Source organism: Moschus berezovskii, chromosome 11 (assembly GCF_049115385.1).
Source record: "Moschus berezovskii isolate FMDL1 chromosome 11, NW_MosBer_1.0, whole genome shotgun sequence".
Taxonomy (NCBI): Eukaryota; Metazoa; Chordata; class Mammalia; order Artiodactyla; family Moschidae; genus Moschus; species Moschus berezovskii.
In genome coordinates, this window is record NC_142470.1 from 3525506 (window position 1) to 3540994 (window position 15489).

The following is a 15489-nucleotide window of genomic DNA, read 5'->3' on the forward strand; positions in this document are numbered from 1 at the left end:
TACACGTGCCTGGGGAAGCGGTACTTACACAATGTCGTTGGGCTCCAGCCGTGTGTCGGGTGGGGGGTTGATAAGCACATAGGAGAGGGTGTTCTGGTGGTCATTCATCTCATCTGCGGAGGAGACAGGGCCCGGTGGGCGGTCACCCCTCAGCCCCTGCCCACCTCTGCTCCGCCAGGCCCTGAGGAGCTGGCAGCTCCAGTCAGCTGCAGAATCCTCCTGGCCGTAGGACCGTCCCACCCGAGCCCCATCCTGGGGAACCCAGCCCAGCCGGTCTTCCCTGACCCATGTGGGCCTCAGCCCAGCGCTGCATGGGCAGGGAGCAGCCACCACCCCTGCCCGTCCCCGCAGCTTGTTGAGTCACCAAAATCTTAGGAGAAGGTGACCCTGAATGTGGAGCACACCTATGCACACCTCCATGTGTGCAAACACCAGCACAGAACAGCACATCTGCACACACACCCAGCCCAGGCTTATTCACCCTGCCCCTGCACCCCTGCCCCGTACGGGCCACCCCCAATCCCCTCAGCTGTCAACCTTGGATTTGCCCTCTGTTTCCCAAAACCTGTCTGGCAGCATCAGCCCAGAGTCCAACCGGCTCACCCTGCTGGAGGTCCCCCCGGGCATGCACAGGGCCCGGCTGCTGCCCACCATGGGTACAGCCAGCCCAGCGTCCAGCTATAGGGGTTGCCCCGGGATGTGACCTGGAAGGGTGTGAACTGGTTCTAGAGAAACCCTGGTCACCGCATAGATGTCTCTTTGGCCAACTGTGGGGTCGGGCTGGCCACTGCCCAGCAGTGACCCTGAGCTCAGTGAGTGGCAGAAGGTGGATGGCTCGTGGCCTCAGTTTACACATCTGGGGATGCTTAAAGGCACCTCCTGACCCAGGACTAGACATTGCGGGGGATGGCCCTGATGGGGGGATGGGTAGGGCCCTGGGCGACCTCTGCCCCGGCTCCTCCCACCTCCTTCTCTCTGCACCGGCCCCTCCCTTCTAGGGAGGGCTCCCTGGCGACGGGGGTCAGGGACTCAGGGAAGGTGGGGCAGCTGCCGGTGGCGGGCCAGCAAGGGGTGCTGCGGCTCACTTCCCTGAACTGGTGAGTTCAGGGCCGAATCTGACACTGGATTCGGGAACCCCACAGCAGCAGGTGGAGCCCGGCATGCTTCAGGGGACAGCCAAATGGGGGGCAGGGCTTACAGACATCACCGGGTCCAGGCTCGTGTCCCCGCCCCTCCCACTGCGCGGGGTCACCGGTGGGCTTGGCTCTTGGAGGCGGCGCATGTCCGGGGAGGGCAGCAAAGAGCAGGGCTGGGGCAGCGGGGGCGCGGGCGGGAGCCTTTGGGGGACACTGTACCCCAGAGCACAGCCAGCAAGAACAAGGGAAACGTAGAGGCTGACGAGGGACAGGGTCACCTGTCCCTCTCACCCAGGGGCAGGGCCGCAGAGGGTGGGCGTGGCCCCTGCCTCACTGGACCCTCTGCACCCAGCCTGGGCCCTGCCTCTGCCAGGGGCGGGCGGGCTATGGGCGTTCCCAGCCCAAGCCGGGCCCAGCTTGTGGGGGCGCTGGGCTGAGAGGTGGCGGGGGGAGGCACATGGGGTCCGGCTGTAGCTCCTGGGGACTGGGTGACCCACGAGGCCCTGACCCCGACTTCCCAGGCAGGGTGGCCTCATCGCACCTGCTGCGCTCCAGGAAGGGCCTGGCGTGGGGCCGGGGCCTGGCCCATGACCAAGGGGAGAGCCCCTCTGCCTCCACACCTGGCATTCCAGCCTCCGTGGGGGCTCCTCCCTGGACCCGCAGACCAGACTCTCACCAGCCCCTGGGGGCCACACCACTCCTCTGGAACCCCTGCCCCAGAACTGTGAACTGGGTGCAGCTGGACCCCTCCCCCCAGGGGTGACTGTGCGGAAGGGCTGTGTCTACATGTTACGGCTGGAGGCGTCTCGTCCCTCATCTGCACCCAGCTGGAGGGGGGCGGGCCTTGTGGTGCTGTCCCCTGGAGGACCGCCCTGCAACCCCCTGGGACCAGCCAGTCCTCTGGTTTTAGGTCCTGGCCCAGGCACCTCTCCACGCCCACACACCAGGGGGCGGGGCTCAGTAAACAGCACCCAGTGGCCCTGTGTGTGCGGCCAACCTGCCCGTGAGCCTTGGCGAGAAGTAGGGGCTCAGCCGGCCACAGGGAGGTGGCGCCGCAGCCCTCCCACTCGTGGCAGCCCCAGGCTGACTCGCACTGGCCTAGTGGGGCATGGGTGCAAGTGAGGAAAAATGCCGGGACCCGGGGCAGGGGGTGGGGTGTGGTCAGGGCTCTGCCTCCTGGGCCGCCCTGCAGCTCCCCCGCGGTGCACCCCAGAGCTTCTCAATCCTGGCTCTTGTCTGCCCCGGCTGTCCTCAGAAACCAGCCCACCTGAGCTAACACCCACCTGGGCTCAGGAGGCCTGCACAGCTCTGAGCCTGGGGAGCTCCCAGGTAAAGAAGGGGTCCCAGCAGTGAGGTCTGGGGCCTGGACTCTGCTCTGACCCCTGCTGGGGTCTTGGGGTGGGTCTGGGGGCTGTGGGATGTCTTCTTGGAAGATACAGGGGCTCAAGCAGCACCCGAGCGCCTGGATGAGAATGTGCTACAATCAAGCTTTGTCTCAAATGAAAAGGCCCCCATCTCGTGAAGCCCCAGCTAGGGAGTGGAGGTCAACTGTCCACCTGGCTTGGGTGGCCCTCAAAGGCTCAAGGTGCTGCAGATCCTAAGGCCCCAGGCGCCAGCTCAGGTCTCACTGTGCTCCACCACGCCGGGGGTGTGGGTAATCTGGCCTGGGGTACTCCATGCTAGTGCTTCTCGAGAGCTGGGTGGGCTCCCAGGGGCTGGCTGGTGGCTGCCTGGGTGTCCAGGGCAGGGCTTATTTCAGACAACAAAGTGGGCAGAAGTGCTGGGGTGCAGGGGGCCGTGCTGAAGTCAGCAGTCGGTGGGGAGAAAGGGTCCCTGCAGTGGGGCGGCCTGGAAGCTCATGGGGCCCTGCCTGCAGGGACCCTCTCTCGTGTCTTGCCCTGTCTGGCTGCCTGGCTGGGGCGGGCGGCCACTGGATGGACCGTCGGGAAGGGTTAGCATGCCCCCTATGCCAGACTCCGGCCGCTAGAGCAGAATTACCTTGCAAATATCCCAGGTTTACCCGATTCATGACATCACTGGCTGTTAAATTTGCTACATCCTCTACGGAACACACAGGAAGAGGGACAGACAGAAAGAGAGAGAGACTGAGGTCAGCAAGCAGCGTGGAGGAGGCGGCCGGCACAGCGGGGGAACGGAGGTGCACGCAGGCCGCAGGGGCCCGTCTGTCCAGAAGAGGAGTCGGCTCTCTGTCTGCCAAGCTCTGGTGGGGGCAGGCGGGGGGCGGGGAGGCCCAGGGGAGCCCCGAGGGGCAGGGGTCTGCTCTGGGGCTCAGCTGGGCTGGAGTGTCCGTCTGCCAGAGTCTGACATGGGAGCCTGAGCAACCAGCACGCCACCCGGGACGGGGGTGACAGCACCCGCCCAGGGAGAGGGTACAGAGTGGACCAGGTATGCCATGCAGCAGGGGTGTGGCCGGGAGGCGCTGGGCGGCTCTTGCAGGTGGCGATCTCCTTGGGCAGCTCTGGGTGAAGCCCGAAGCTGCTTGGTCCCACTTGGAGGGGCTTGAGGGCCCCTGACCCAGCAGGTGAGCAGCAGGTGGAGGGGTAGGGGGAGTGGGTGCCCAGTAAAATATAGCCAGGCCCGGGGTGGGGTGGGGGGCAGAGTTCCCCAGAGATGGAGCCTAGCGGAGGTCAGAGCCTCCACCCAGTCTGGGGTGTGGATGAGGCCAGGCTGCGGTGGAGGGGCTGTCAACAGAAGCAGCATCTCTGGAGCGAGGCGGGGGGCTAGTCTCCTCTGGCCCAGCTGGGGACCCCAGCCCTGTTCATGATCAGGGTCACAAACTTTTCCCCGAATCAAGCTATGGAAAAAATCTGCCGACAACAAACGCCCTGGCAGTGTTGTCCTGAAGTCGCAGGAATGGGGTGGCCTTGCCCCAGGAGCAGTGGTGGAGTGTCCTGGTGCTGGGCCCCCTGACCTGCCCCACCCCTATCCTGCACGAGCTCCGGCTACAGGGAGGGTCCGCGCCCCTGTTCCTATCCTCAGGGGAACATGATGGGGTCCTGCGTTCCTGATCCCGGCAGGACTGGCCAGAGGTGGCCAATTTGCCCCCCAGCTGAGGTCAGTGCCTTTGGCTTTCAGGAAGCCTGGCCAGGTTGTCCCCACCCACAGCCGCCTCCTCCAACACAGCTGCCTACTGGCTCAGGCAGTAGGCATCCTTTTTCTACAGATGTGGAAACTGAGGCCCCAGAGCAGAGGGTGAATGAACCCTTCCTTGCGGGGCGTGGCGCTGGAGCTAGGGGAGCCCCCTCCACACACGAGCCAGGAGAGCAGACAGATGCCCTGCCCCTTACCGTAGCCGGTAGTGGGCAGCCCCAGGTGCTTCATGCGATTCTTGACCAGCTCTGAGAGCTCCTGCCGCTCCGAGCGCCGGTACAGGCTGAGCTGCTGTTGGCTGATCCACTCGGCTGCCGCCTTCCCCGCGTGCCGGGAGCCCTTGCGGCTCAGCCTCCGCGCCCACGGGAGGCTCTTGCGCCGCAGGAGCGGGTGCTCGGCTGGGTCGCTGCCCACCGTGTGCCGGCCGTGGGTGCTGCCGCCGCCCGTGCCCGCCCGCGCGCCCCATGGCCCCTTTGCCTCCTGAGTGTCCTCGCAGTCTTCCACGCTCACCGAGACCTGGGACTGGCCGGGGAGGAGGGGTGAGGCCTGGGAGGGGACAGGTGTCCGGGGACGGGGTGGGGGGACAGGGAAGGGGAAGGGGTGCTGGGCAGAGGACCGGGGGGACCCACGGAGCAGCTGGGGTGATGGGGAGGACAGTCACAGTTTTGGGGGTACCCCAGGCCCTTCTCTCAGGTGGAAGTCCCTTCCTCTCCCCAAACCCTGGCTCAGGCCTGTCCCTGACTTGCTGGTGAGAGGCGGGCCTCCCTCCACCTCTCTGGGGCTGCGTGTTCTGACTTTACCACAGCGGGGTGGGGGTGGGGGGAACACCCCCTCCAGGAGACTCAGTTTCCTCACCTCGGGGGCAGGAGAAAACAGGGGCAGCCCCATGGTGGGCTGGGACGCGCACAGCCTTGCAAGGCTTGGTGGGTGACGTGGGGGCCTGGGGGGGTGTGGAAGTGGGGACAGATCGGGGGAGGCAGGGGTACCAGCCAGGATGGGGGCCGTGCCCTGAGAAGCAGACAGCCTGGGGGCAGGGGGAGCCTGGGTTTCCCACCCTGGCCTCAGTTTCCCCATCTGCACCAGGGAGGACAGTGATGCTAGGAGTCCTCTCTGAGCTGCAGCTTGGCCAGAGCCACCTGGGGACTTGCTTCCTAACCAACCCCTCCAGGCCTGGGTGGGGCTGGGCTCGGGCACTCCCGTAGGCTTGAAGGGACCACTCACCTGGACCCTGACGTCGTGGGGCTGCAAAGGAAACCAGAGCCACCTGGGTACCTGTGGGGTTCCTGCCCTGACCCCCGAGGCTGTCTGAGCCCCCGTGGGCTCACAACTCGTGGGCAGGCCGCGTCGCGCGGCCCCTCGGTGCTCTCCCCTCCCCCAAAGTCCCTCAAGGAACCACGTGGGCGCCTGTGAACCTGATCCCAAATGGCCTGGATCCCCAGGCCCCCGCCCCGCACCTCGGTGGAGAAGACGTGGCACTGGGTCCTGTAGATGCCGATGGGGATCTCGGCGCTGGAGGAGCACAGCTTCTGGAAGAGGCGGCCGTAGGTGCGGATCCACAGGTCGTCCTCCGAGATCTTCATCTGCAACGCAGAGCCTGGGCTGGGCCGGCCTCGGGCCGCAGAGCCTTCGCTTGCCTCCCCACTAGGGCGCGCCTGCCCGGAGGCCAGCCACAAGCCCCGCCCCTCCACCAGCCCGGGCCCCGCCCCTCCACCCCGACCACGCCCCTCTGGCCCCGCCCCGTCCTCCCCTCCGGCCCAGGCACTTACCGCACAGAGGTAGCCGGAGCCCGGCGTGGTGTCCAAGCCCAGCAGCAGCCTGGTGATGGGGATCATGTAGTCCTTCACGAAGGACTGGAGGAGAGGGGCCGCAGTGAGGCCGGTGTTGTGGGCAGTTCCACACCCCCTAGCGGGACATGGACACCCCTGGACACCCACAGTGTCCCCTTCACAGCGTGCCAGCAGATGGAGCCAGGCAGCCTTTCCTGGCCATGGTAGCTCGCCTGGTCACGCGCTTTAGGTCAGAAGGGATCAGAAACCCAAAGGCTGCCAGGAGTGACCCTAGGCCAGCACCCTCCTGGGAGGAAAGGATGGTAATACTCAGGGGTGAACCCCTGTGGCTCCCGGTCAGGGACGGGGCCCAGAGCCACAGTCCCACTGGTCTCCTGGGGACGTGGTTCAGGACCAGACGTCAGCCAGGCCCCGGGCTGACCTGATACAGCAGTGTGTCCAGCATGCTGATGCTGAAGACGCGGCCGGCGGCAAAGGGCAGGCGGAACATGAAGGCCAGGTTGGAGCCATTCTCACGCTCCCTCTGCAAGACAGGGGAGCTCAGACAGGCTGGTGCCCGCGGCTACAGCCGCACGGGACAGGCAGCCCAGGGCGTGCGTGCACGGAGTGTGTGCATGCGTGCACACGTGTGGGGAGTATATGAACATAGGCCAGCAGATGCCCCAACACAGGGGCCAAGCACCCGGCTACGTGTTGCCCAGATACAGGGGGCCACAGTCAGGAGTAAGGACTTGGGGCCCTGCTGGCGAGAGCCAGGGGCCTGTGCTGGGGTTAATGCCCGGCCGCTGCCCCCCAGGCCCTTGACACCCGTAGCAACTTGTCCTGGAGCTCGTGTCCTGTGGGTGAGGTGGCGAGGACAGCAAGGCGTGCGCGTGAGCAGTGACATGCGTATCACAGCTCCTGCCTCCCCTGTGAGCTCGGCATCACGAGGCCCCACGCGGATTCCTTAGACCCACAGCTCAGAACCACACGCTTCCTCTCTCATGGTCTCAGACTTGGCGAGTTCGATTGGCTATGTGGGGCTGGAGTCAGCTGTTGCAGGGCTCCCGCCGGTGACCCCCTCCGCCTCAGAGACTCCTTTCCTGAATCTTTCCCATTTTCTAGAAGCCAACCATGGTCCTGGGCCCTTCCTCCACCTCCAGGGCTGGCAGGATGACCTCTGGCCTCCCTCTTGCAAGGACCCTGGTGATGGTGTGGGACCCTGGGGCGAGCCAGGGCCTCCTCCACCTCAGCATCCTCCTCAGAATCGTGTTCCCCACTCCGTGCTGGTTCTGGGACACGAGCTTTTTGGGCGCGTGTCTCCACTGCGTGAGGTCGACCTATAGCTGAGGGGTGGCTCTGAGCCCGGGAAGTCATCCTTCCCTCTGGACCAGAACATGCTCCACACAGACAGAAGGTGGGACGCAGGAGTCCTCCCGGGGCCTTCTCCTGGGGCTGCTTCCTGCTGTGGCCGCTTCCGCCTTCTAACTTGGCTGGTGGCCGGCGGGGCAGACAAACACTGGGGCAGCAGGCCTCACCTCTGTCCCTCCCCACCAGCAGAGAGCCCGAGGGCGCGCTGGCACGTAGGTGTCCTTGAGGGAACAGTGTGTCAGTTCTGAGCGGCATTTTGCTGTCCCGGAAAGAACGAATCACGGACAAGCCCTGGAATCCGACCCGCGTGGCCTGCTGACTGCAGGCCGCATGCTCCCGCCGCACGCTATGAGGACAAACGGGGAGATTCCCGAGATCATTAAAGCTGTCGGTTTCCCTTCACTAAGAACAGTGAATGGTTTGAGAAGAAAAGAGCGAGGGCGGGTCCAGGGAGACTGTTGGTGAAGGAAGGCTTGATGTTTCAGTGGCTTCATGCTGCCTGTTCTGTAGTGGCCACAGAGGGTCTGGAGGCTGTAGCCCAAGCTCTGAGGTCACAGGTCACAGCGAGACATGGGAACACATGTGGACGAGCCCTTCTGAAAACCACTGGAGGGAGCAGGGGCAGGACTGAATGGGCAGGCTGGCCCTGGTCGGGGTCACCGTCACAGGTGCCGAGGCTACGGAAGCGGTGATGCCGCCAGGAACCTGAGTCTGGGGACGGGGTGGGGGGGGAGTGGGCAGTGGCCCAGCCTCTGGGAGACCTTCCTGAGAGCCTCAGGGAGATGCAGCCGCTGCCCTCCACGCCTTCCTGAATCCCCCTGCCCTAGTGCCACTTCGATCTCGGAGAAGCACGTTGATCTGAATGCCAGAAGCGTTTCCGATGTTCCTGCAGTTTCCACTCCCGAAACAGGCCTCGCCTTGTCCAGGTCGTACGTACAGCGTGCTGGCCGCGTTCCCACCCCGTCCTCTGTGGGATCTTCCGTGTGCATAGGTTGGGGGAGGCACTGACTCTGACCATCTCTCCAGAGGGGGTGGGTCGCGTGGCTCTGTGCCCCTGTCCTCAGCCCCCAAGCACTGCACACGCCTGGCCCTGCCCACCGTGGCCATCGGCATGGCCTTCAACCCCGGGCTGCAGCCTCCCCAGGTCACACGTGCTCACTTGCTGACTTCTCTCCCCATCGCAAAACCAGAGGACGAGGTGGGGAGTGGGCCACCCCCGCCCCTGCACCTGCCGGGGAGTGCAGGCGAAGGTGGAAGGTGTGGCCAACTGGTGGTGCCTGCCACAGAGGGCAGGGTAGGGGTGGATTTGCGGTGTCTGCCGTGCAAGGGCAGTGTCTGCTGACGGACCTATTTCAAGCCCACCTGCTGAACAGGTCAGGGTGCAAGGCCCGTGGGGAACTGGCGGCAAGTGAAGACCAGTGCCAGGATGTTGGCCTTGACCCCAGTTCTGTGCTGGTCAGCCTGCCCGAGCTGGGTCAGACTGGCCAAAGCACCTGGACACAGTCCTGGCTGGGGCCGCTTCCGAGGCCCACAGTCCCAGTTTGAGCAGACGGAGGATCAGCTCACGGGCTGGTAGGAAGTGGCTCTGAGTGGGCTCCAGTGGGCTGTCATGTGGGATCCAGGCCAAGCCTCCTCCGGAGGCAGGATGGCCCGAGCTCCCCGGCTGCTGACTGAGGTCTCCGGCTACAGACCAAGGGGCTCTGGGGCCACCATGGGCCTCCTGGCAAAACGCAGTTCCATCATCCACCTGGGTTCTGGGCAGGTGGAGCTCCCGTGCTGACCCTGTCTGCTTGTGGGGCCAGGCCTGGCCTGGTGTGGGGTCAGCCACGCAGATGCAAGCTGCCCCCCGACAAGGACCTCAGTCTGGCCTCGCAGGGAACGGTCACTACCCCTGACTTCATTGGCTGGGTCTCCTCGGCAGCGGCCCACCTGCTTCCTGGTCTCACCCGGGGCCACCTGAGCGCGGCCTTGCCTCTCAGTGGAGGGCAGGACTACACTGACCCAGACAGGGGGCTGGGAAGGGCCTGGGGTCCACGAACATGCCAGGGGCGGCACCACCAGTCCCTGGTGGGTCCCCATGCCCCCCAGGCCCCTGCTGACCTGACCCTGCTGACGCCCTTCATGAAGCCGAGCAGAAAGCTGGTTCCAGCTCTGCCTCTGAGCCACTGTGTGACCTGATGCAACCACTCCCCTCTCTGATCCCGACTGTACCAGGATTAACAGTCCCTGCTGGTGTTTGAGAGAATGGACACAGCTCAGATGGGGGTGTGCTGTCAGGGCTGGTGTCACCTGGGTTAGTCATTTCTGATGTAACGAGCAGCCTTGGCCATGCACAAGGCCAGGATGGACCTTGCCTTAGGGGGACGATGTCCTCTCCTGGCCAAGGACCCTAAAGTCTCTGGGCTGCACGCTCGAGAGCCTCACCCTGGGGCTAGCACCCCGCGGCAGGAGGGCAGGCACCCACGCCCTCCAGGCCTGGTGCAGGCTCTCGGCTGGGCCAAGTCAGAAGGGGCAGTTCACGTGGGCGCAGGTGGGGAGGGGTGGTTCACGAGGGGCCACTCACCTTCTCCAGTTTGGAGAGAGCCAGAGAGTAGCTGTCCTTGGCGCGAAACTGCATGAAGCGCATGTTGGACGGGTGGGTGAGCTCGGTGGTGATGCTGAGGCTGGGGAAGAGCCTGGGGGCGGGGCGGTCCCGGTCATGGACGGGGGCGGGGCTCGGTGGTGATGCAGAGGCTGGGGAAGAGCCTGGGGGCGGGGCGGTCCCGGTCATGGACGGGGCGGGGCTCGGTGGTGATGCTGAGGCTGGGGAAGAGCCTGGGGGCGGGGCGGTCCCGGTCATGGACGGGGGCGGGGCTCGGTGGTGATGCTGAGGCTGGGGAAGAGCCTGGGGGCGGGGCGGTCCCGGTCATGGACGGGGCGGGGCTCGGTGGTGATGCTGAGGCTGGGGAAGAGCCTGGGGGCGGGGCGGTCCCGGTCATGGACGGGGGCGGGGCTCGGTGGTGATGCTGAGGCTGGGGAAGAGCCTGGGGGCGGGGCGGTCCCGGTCATGGACGGGTGGGTGAGCTCGGTGGTGATGCTGAGGCTGGGGAAGAGCCTGGGGGCGGGGCGGTCCCGGTCATGGACGGGTGGGTGAGCTCGGTGGTGATGCTGAGGCTGGGGAAGAGCCTGGGGGCGGGGCGGTCCCGGTCATGGACGGGGGCGGGGCTCGGCGTGGAGCCCCCGGCCGCCGCCGAGGGGGAGCTCGGGGCTGCCCCGGCGTCTCACCGGAACATGGTCTGCACGTTGACGATGGTCTTGGCGTCAGCCATGTAGTCCTCCTCGGCGCTCATGGTGCTCTCCTTGTCCACCACCACCAGGTTGTCCGCGTAGATGATGCCGCACTGCAGCAGGCTGTCCAGGCTGCGGGGAGACGCCCTTGGGTGCGGCCTCCCCTGCTCGGGCCTGGGTGCCCGCCCGGGGAGGAGGGGAGCAGGGTTGGGGGTCCTCCTGCTGAGAGGCGCCTTACTTGTCCACGGAGCCCTCCATGTAGTAGACCATGGGAAAGCAGCAGATGGCCTCCAGGAAGTGGTGGTCGGGCCTGTGGGCACAGCAGGTCCTGCAGGCGTCCACCCGGCCCCGCCCCCGCCCCCAGCCTGCACCCCCACACCAGCTCTGACCGAGACGGAGCAGGGGCCCCAGGACCGCGACGGCTCGGACCAGGGACGCCTTTAGAGGCCAACGGGGCTGCTCTTCATTGTCCCCGAGGGGAAACCAAGGCCCTGGGAGCAGGACAGCTGAAACTGGACCCTGAGCTCTGGGCTGGCAGGCCTCTGGGGGTAGAGGTGCTGGGGGTGCACCCTGGGGGAGGTTTATTGTCATGGGGAGGATTATGGAGTGGCATCAGGGTGTAGGAAGGGGCAGGCGGGGCGCGGCCACTCCCCCCACTCCCCGCCGAAGGTGAGGGCCCCCGTGCCCCGCCCTCTGCCCCTCACTTGTTGTCCAGCAGCAGCACAATGGGGTTGAGCTCTCGGCGCGGCCGGTAGTAGGCGCGCAGTGGCACGATGAAGTTGTACAGCCCGTTGCCCGCTGTCTCTGCTGAGACGATGATCAGCTTGTTCTTGAAGCCGTAGGCCTTGGCGTCTTCGTAGCTGTTGTGCTTGCAGCCCTGTAAGGGGAGAACGCTGGAGTCAGCCATGGAGGGCGAGGGAGGGCGCTCCAGGAGAGCCTGAGGCCAAATGGTACCTGGTGTCCCCAGGGCTATAGGTCAGCCATCCACCAGGCCCTGCAGAGCGTGAGCTGGGGCCCTGCGGGGGTGGGAAGGGGGGTGTCTGTGCAACCTGGTGGCCTCAGCAGATGCAGACACAGATGTGTTTGCATGGACACGTTTGTGTTTGTGCACATTTTGTCTTGTGTGTAACATTCTGTGGTGTGTGCATGTGTGTACACGTTTTGTATGTATGTGCACATTTCTTACGTGTATAACATTCTTTCGTGTGTGCACATCTTGTGTGTAAACACATTCTCTCAAGTGTGTATACACATTTTTGAGTATGCATGTTGTCATGTGTGTATGCATCCTCTAGTGTGTGCATTTGTATACGTGTGTGTGTACACACACATTTTGTCTTGTATACACATTCCATAGTGTGCATGTGTGTATACGTGTTGTGTGCACATTTCTTATGTGTATACATATTCTCTCGTGGGTATACACATTTTGTGTGTGAATGTTTTGTCATGTGTGTACACATTCTGTAGCACGTGCATGTGTATACACACATTTTGTCATGTGTATACACATTCCATAGTGTGTGCAAGTGTGTACATGTTTTGTCATGTGTATACACATTCCATAGCATGTGCGTTGTGTACACGTTGTGTGCTATGTTCTAGAGTATGTGTACATGTTCTAGACTGTGTGTGTGTATACATGTTTGTGTGCACGTTTTCTCATGTGTGTACCTTCTGCTGTGTGTGCACATGTTCTGTCATATGTGTATACATTCTGTTGAGTGGTGGGTACATATTTTTTTGGTGTGTGCACATTTTGTCATGTGTGTACACATTCTGTTGGGTGTGGGCCCACTTTCTAGCTCTCTGCGGAGAGGCTCAGATGCAGGGCAGCAGTGAGCACCCCAAATCCCCATCTTGTTTCTAAACGTGGTTTCCACTAACAGGAATCAGGTTTCTTGGAGCAGCAGCCAGTTCCAGGACTGGAGTAGGAACAAGAATGGGGGGGCAGGCACCATTAGTTCAGAAGCACAGACATCTTCACAGACCAGGAGACGTGTTGGAAAGACCTGGAGGTCCCATCAGCAAAACCAGGAAAGTCTGAGTGTCAAAACCAGCAGGATCCGTGCAGAAAGCCGATGTTGCAGTAATGCCCAGTGGGTTTACTCTCTGAGTGAAACAGTGAGTCCACACTGATGTACACAAATGGTTAAAAAAGGGGAAGACCCTCCTCACAGGGAAGAATGGACACAAACATGGAAGGAACTGGAACCTGCGATCCATCAACTGCAGAGGAAACGCATCAGGGGTCAGTGACGAGCAGCTTATGTGCCCAGTCCCCACGTGACATCCTGACCGCAAAGGTGGAGCTGTATTTCCTCCAGGGAGACCACGTGCTCTAAGGCGGCATCGCGGGGAGGCCTCCCGGAGGATGTGGCACCTCTGGGGGGACCAGCCCCCGCCCCGTGCAAAGGCTAAGTTGCCCCCCTTCAGGGATGCTCCCCAAATCGATGACTGCACTCCCCCAGTACAGGAGAGACCCAGGGGAGGTGGGGCACGGAGACTTGAGATGGAGGGAGGCAGGCATGACGGGCACGCAGAAGCGGGTCAGGACTGGCTCTGGACTGTGGGCTGAGGGTCCGACACCACGTTCCGGTCCTGGTAGGTGGACTGCGGTCAGGAGAGGCACTCCCTCGTCTCAGACACGCATGCGGATGCAGGAGGGAGGGGACGCGGCCCCCCAACCCCGCCAACAGAAATAGACACCGGGGAGGTGGACTTGAGTCAGGATGTCCTCAGGGTCCCTACGGCCTCCCCATCTTTGCTGTGACCCACCTTGTCCAGCCGCAGGCAGCAGAAGGGGGCTTTCACGGGCAGGAGGTGGCAGAGAGTAGGGGAGCTGCCGATGTAGGGTGAGTTGGGGGGGTAGCCCTTCACATACCTGGAGGGGTGGGAGAGACAGGAACCTCAGACATGTGCCCCACACCCTGGGTGGCCACACAGGGGTGCCAGGCCTCGCAGACCAGACTGGGCTGGAGCACTCACCCCTCCCGCCCAGGAAGCCCCAGGACCCTTTTGTTCAACCCCTAGGCAGGAAGGAGGGCTGTGACCAGGACCTGTGTCTGTTCCCTGGAGATCGGAGGAGATTCCATGCAATGCACACACACACACACACATACATGAGCTCACACAGGCCTGGGAGCCATAGAATAAACTTAAGGGGTTCCCCTACCCTGGTGTTCCCAGTACCCCAACGCCGGGGCAGATGCTGGCCCTTGGCCCCTGTTCTACTGGTGGCCAGGCTGGGCTGGTTGCCCCACAGGCTGCCCCCCACCTTCCGGCTGTCCCATCAGTGCCCAGTACAGACATGTGGGGTGGTAGGAGAGGGGCTGGCCTTCTGCTCGGCCTCCAGTTGGCTTAAGGGAGGTAGTATCAGAGGCCAGTCTGCCACCTGCTCCAAATGTGCAGGAGCCCTGTAGAGCCCCCTTGATCTTGGAGCCAGTCCCCAGCAGCTCGTCTTTAAAGTGCGTTGACTCTACCTCAGGGACAGAGGCAGGAGCAGAGAGTGGCCACAGCATGCTGACAGCCCAGCTGGGAGGGACAGGCCGTGTAGGCCTGTGACTGGCCATGGCCCTGGGGTCAGGTGCTGCCTATCTGTTTGGGATAAGGCCAAGTGGCTGAGATTCTAGGACACACTGGGGTCTTTTCCGTCTCATGATCGTAGAGGAAGATCTGGACTCAAACCCAGGGCAGCATGGCAGCTCAGCGTGGGCCAGCAGTCTCCAGGCCTGGACGGCACCTCACCCAGGGCTCCGCAGGCCGGGCTCAGAGTGTAGCTGCCTCAGTCAAGTAGGCCGTGGTACTCAGGTCTGGCTGCCCGCCCAGAGTGCCAGGTTGAGGAGGATGAGGGTTGACGGGGGTACAGCACAGACTTCCTGCCCAGGAGCTGAGTCCCCAGATTCCACTTGCCAAGCAAGGTCTCCGCAGAAGCTGTTTGGAAGCCTGGTTCAGAGCGTGGATCCAGGACCAGTGCTGGCCGGCCACCTCTTCCTGGGCACCAGGCACTCCCATGCTGTACCTCCCTGTCTCCCGTGGAAAGCATCTGTCCTCCCCCACCCCGAGACACTCACTCCACCACGGATAGCCCCTCGTCATCCGACGGCGTCATCTCGTCCTCTGACTGGTCACTCAGCAGGTCGCAGGGCAGCAGGGTCGAGCTGTCGGCCACCTCCAGCACGGGCGCAATGCTGGGCCGCCGGCTGCCCGAGCCATTCTCCGTGGGGAGAGCCAGCTTGCTGCCCCCGCTGCCCCCGCTGCTCTGTGTGGGCCGGCACTCCGTGTTCTGGAGGTCCATGGCCACTGTCCCTAGAACAGAGTGGATGGACTTGGCTGGCTGCTCCTCCCGGGCCTGTCCTGGGGGTGGGAGTTCCCTCCCAGTGCTGAGTGATGTCCCCACAGGAAGGCAGGGATGACCCCACTGGACCGACGTGCACACTGAGGCCCAGAGAGAGGGGGCTTGCCCAGGGTTACGCGCAGGCCTGAGGACCGGGGTCTCCGGGTTGGGCCCCTGCCCGCTTGCCCAGCTGGGAGCGGGCGCCCGGCCTCACCCATGGAGGCGATGATGCTGTGCACGGGCAGGCGGGACGAGCCCTCGTACAGCCCCTGCCCCGCGAAGCCCTTTCTCTTCTGCTTTTCCTCCTGCTTGAAGATGAAGGCCGAGTTCTCCTCCTTGGTGATGTTGATGTAGAAGCAGGTGTCGGAGGCCGCCAGGATGTGCCGCGGGCCCGGGTTCAGCAGGATGCTCTTGTTGTCCTCGCGCTTCAGGCCGATGAGGCACACGCCGTACCTGGGCGAACGGACGGACGGGGGTGGAGCCCAGAGCTGCCCGTCTCGGG

The 15489-nt window shown here is 63.7% G+C and overlaps 1 protein-coding gene across 2 annotated transcripts in view; it reads right to left on the minus strand.

Moving 5' to 3' along the window:
* Window positions 1-15489, minus strand: part of KCNT1 (potassium sodium-activated channel subfamily T member 1) — a 60331-nt gene that overhangs the window by 1140 nt on the left and 43702 nt on the right. The window contains exons 17-30 of one of the 2 annotated variants that reach the window (XM_055400699.2): window positions 15202-15440; window positions 14725-14959; window positions 13430-13535; window positions 11356-11528; window positions 10890-10961; window positions 10649-10783; window positions 9948-10059; window positions 6456-6557; window positions 6014-6097; window positions 5702-5827; window positions 5469-5489; window positions 4445-4769; window positions 3135-3197; window positions 29-113 (exon numbers count right to left, since the gene is read on the minus strand). In XM_055400699.2, the coding sequence (XP_055256674.1) occupies window positions 29-113; window positions 3135-3197; window positions 4445-4769; window positions 5469-5489; window positions 5702-5827; window positions 6014-6097; window positions 6456-6557; window positions 9948-10059; window positions 10649-10783; window positions 10890-10961; window positions 11356-11528; window positions 13430-13535; window positions 14725-14959; window positions 15202-15440 (1878 nt within the window). The remainder of the gene's footprint in view (window positions 1-28; window positions 114-3134; window positions 3198-4444; window positions 4770-5468; window positions 5490-5701; window positions 5828-6013; window positions 6098-6455; window positions 6558-9947; window positions 10060-10648; window positions 10784-10889; window positions 10962-11355; window positions 11529-13429; window positions 13536-14724; window positions 14960-15201; window positions 15441-15489) is intronic. The other variant, XM_088841044.1, reaches the window with a different exon arrangement.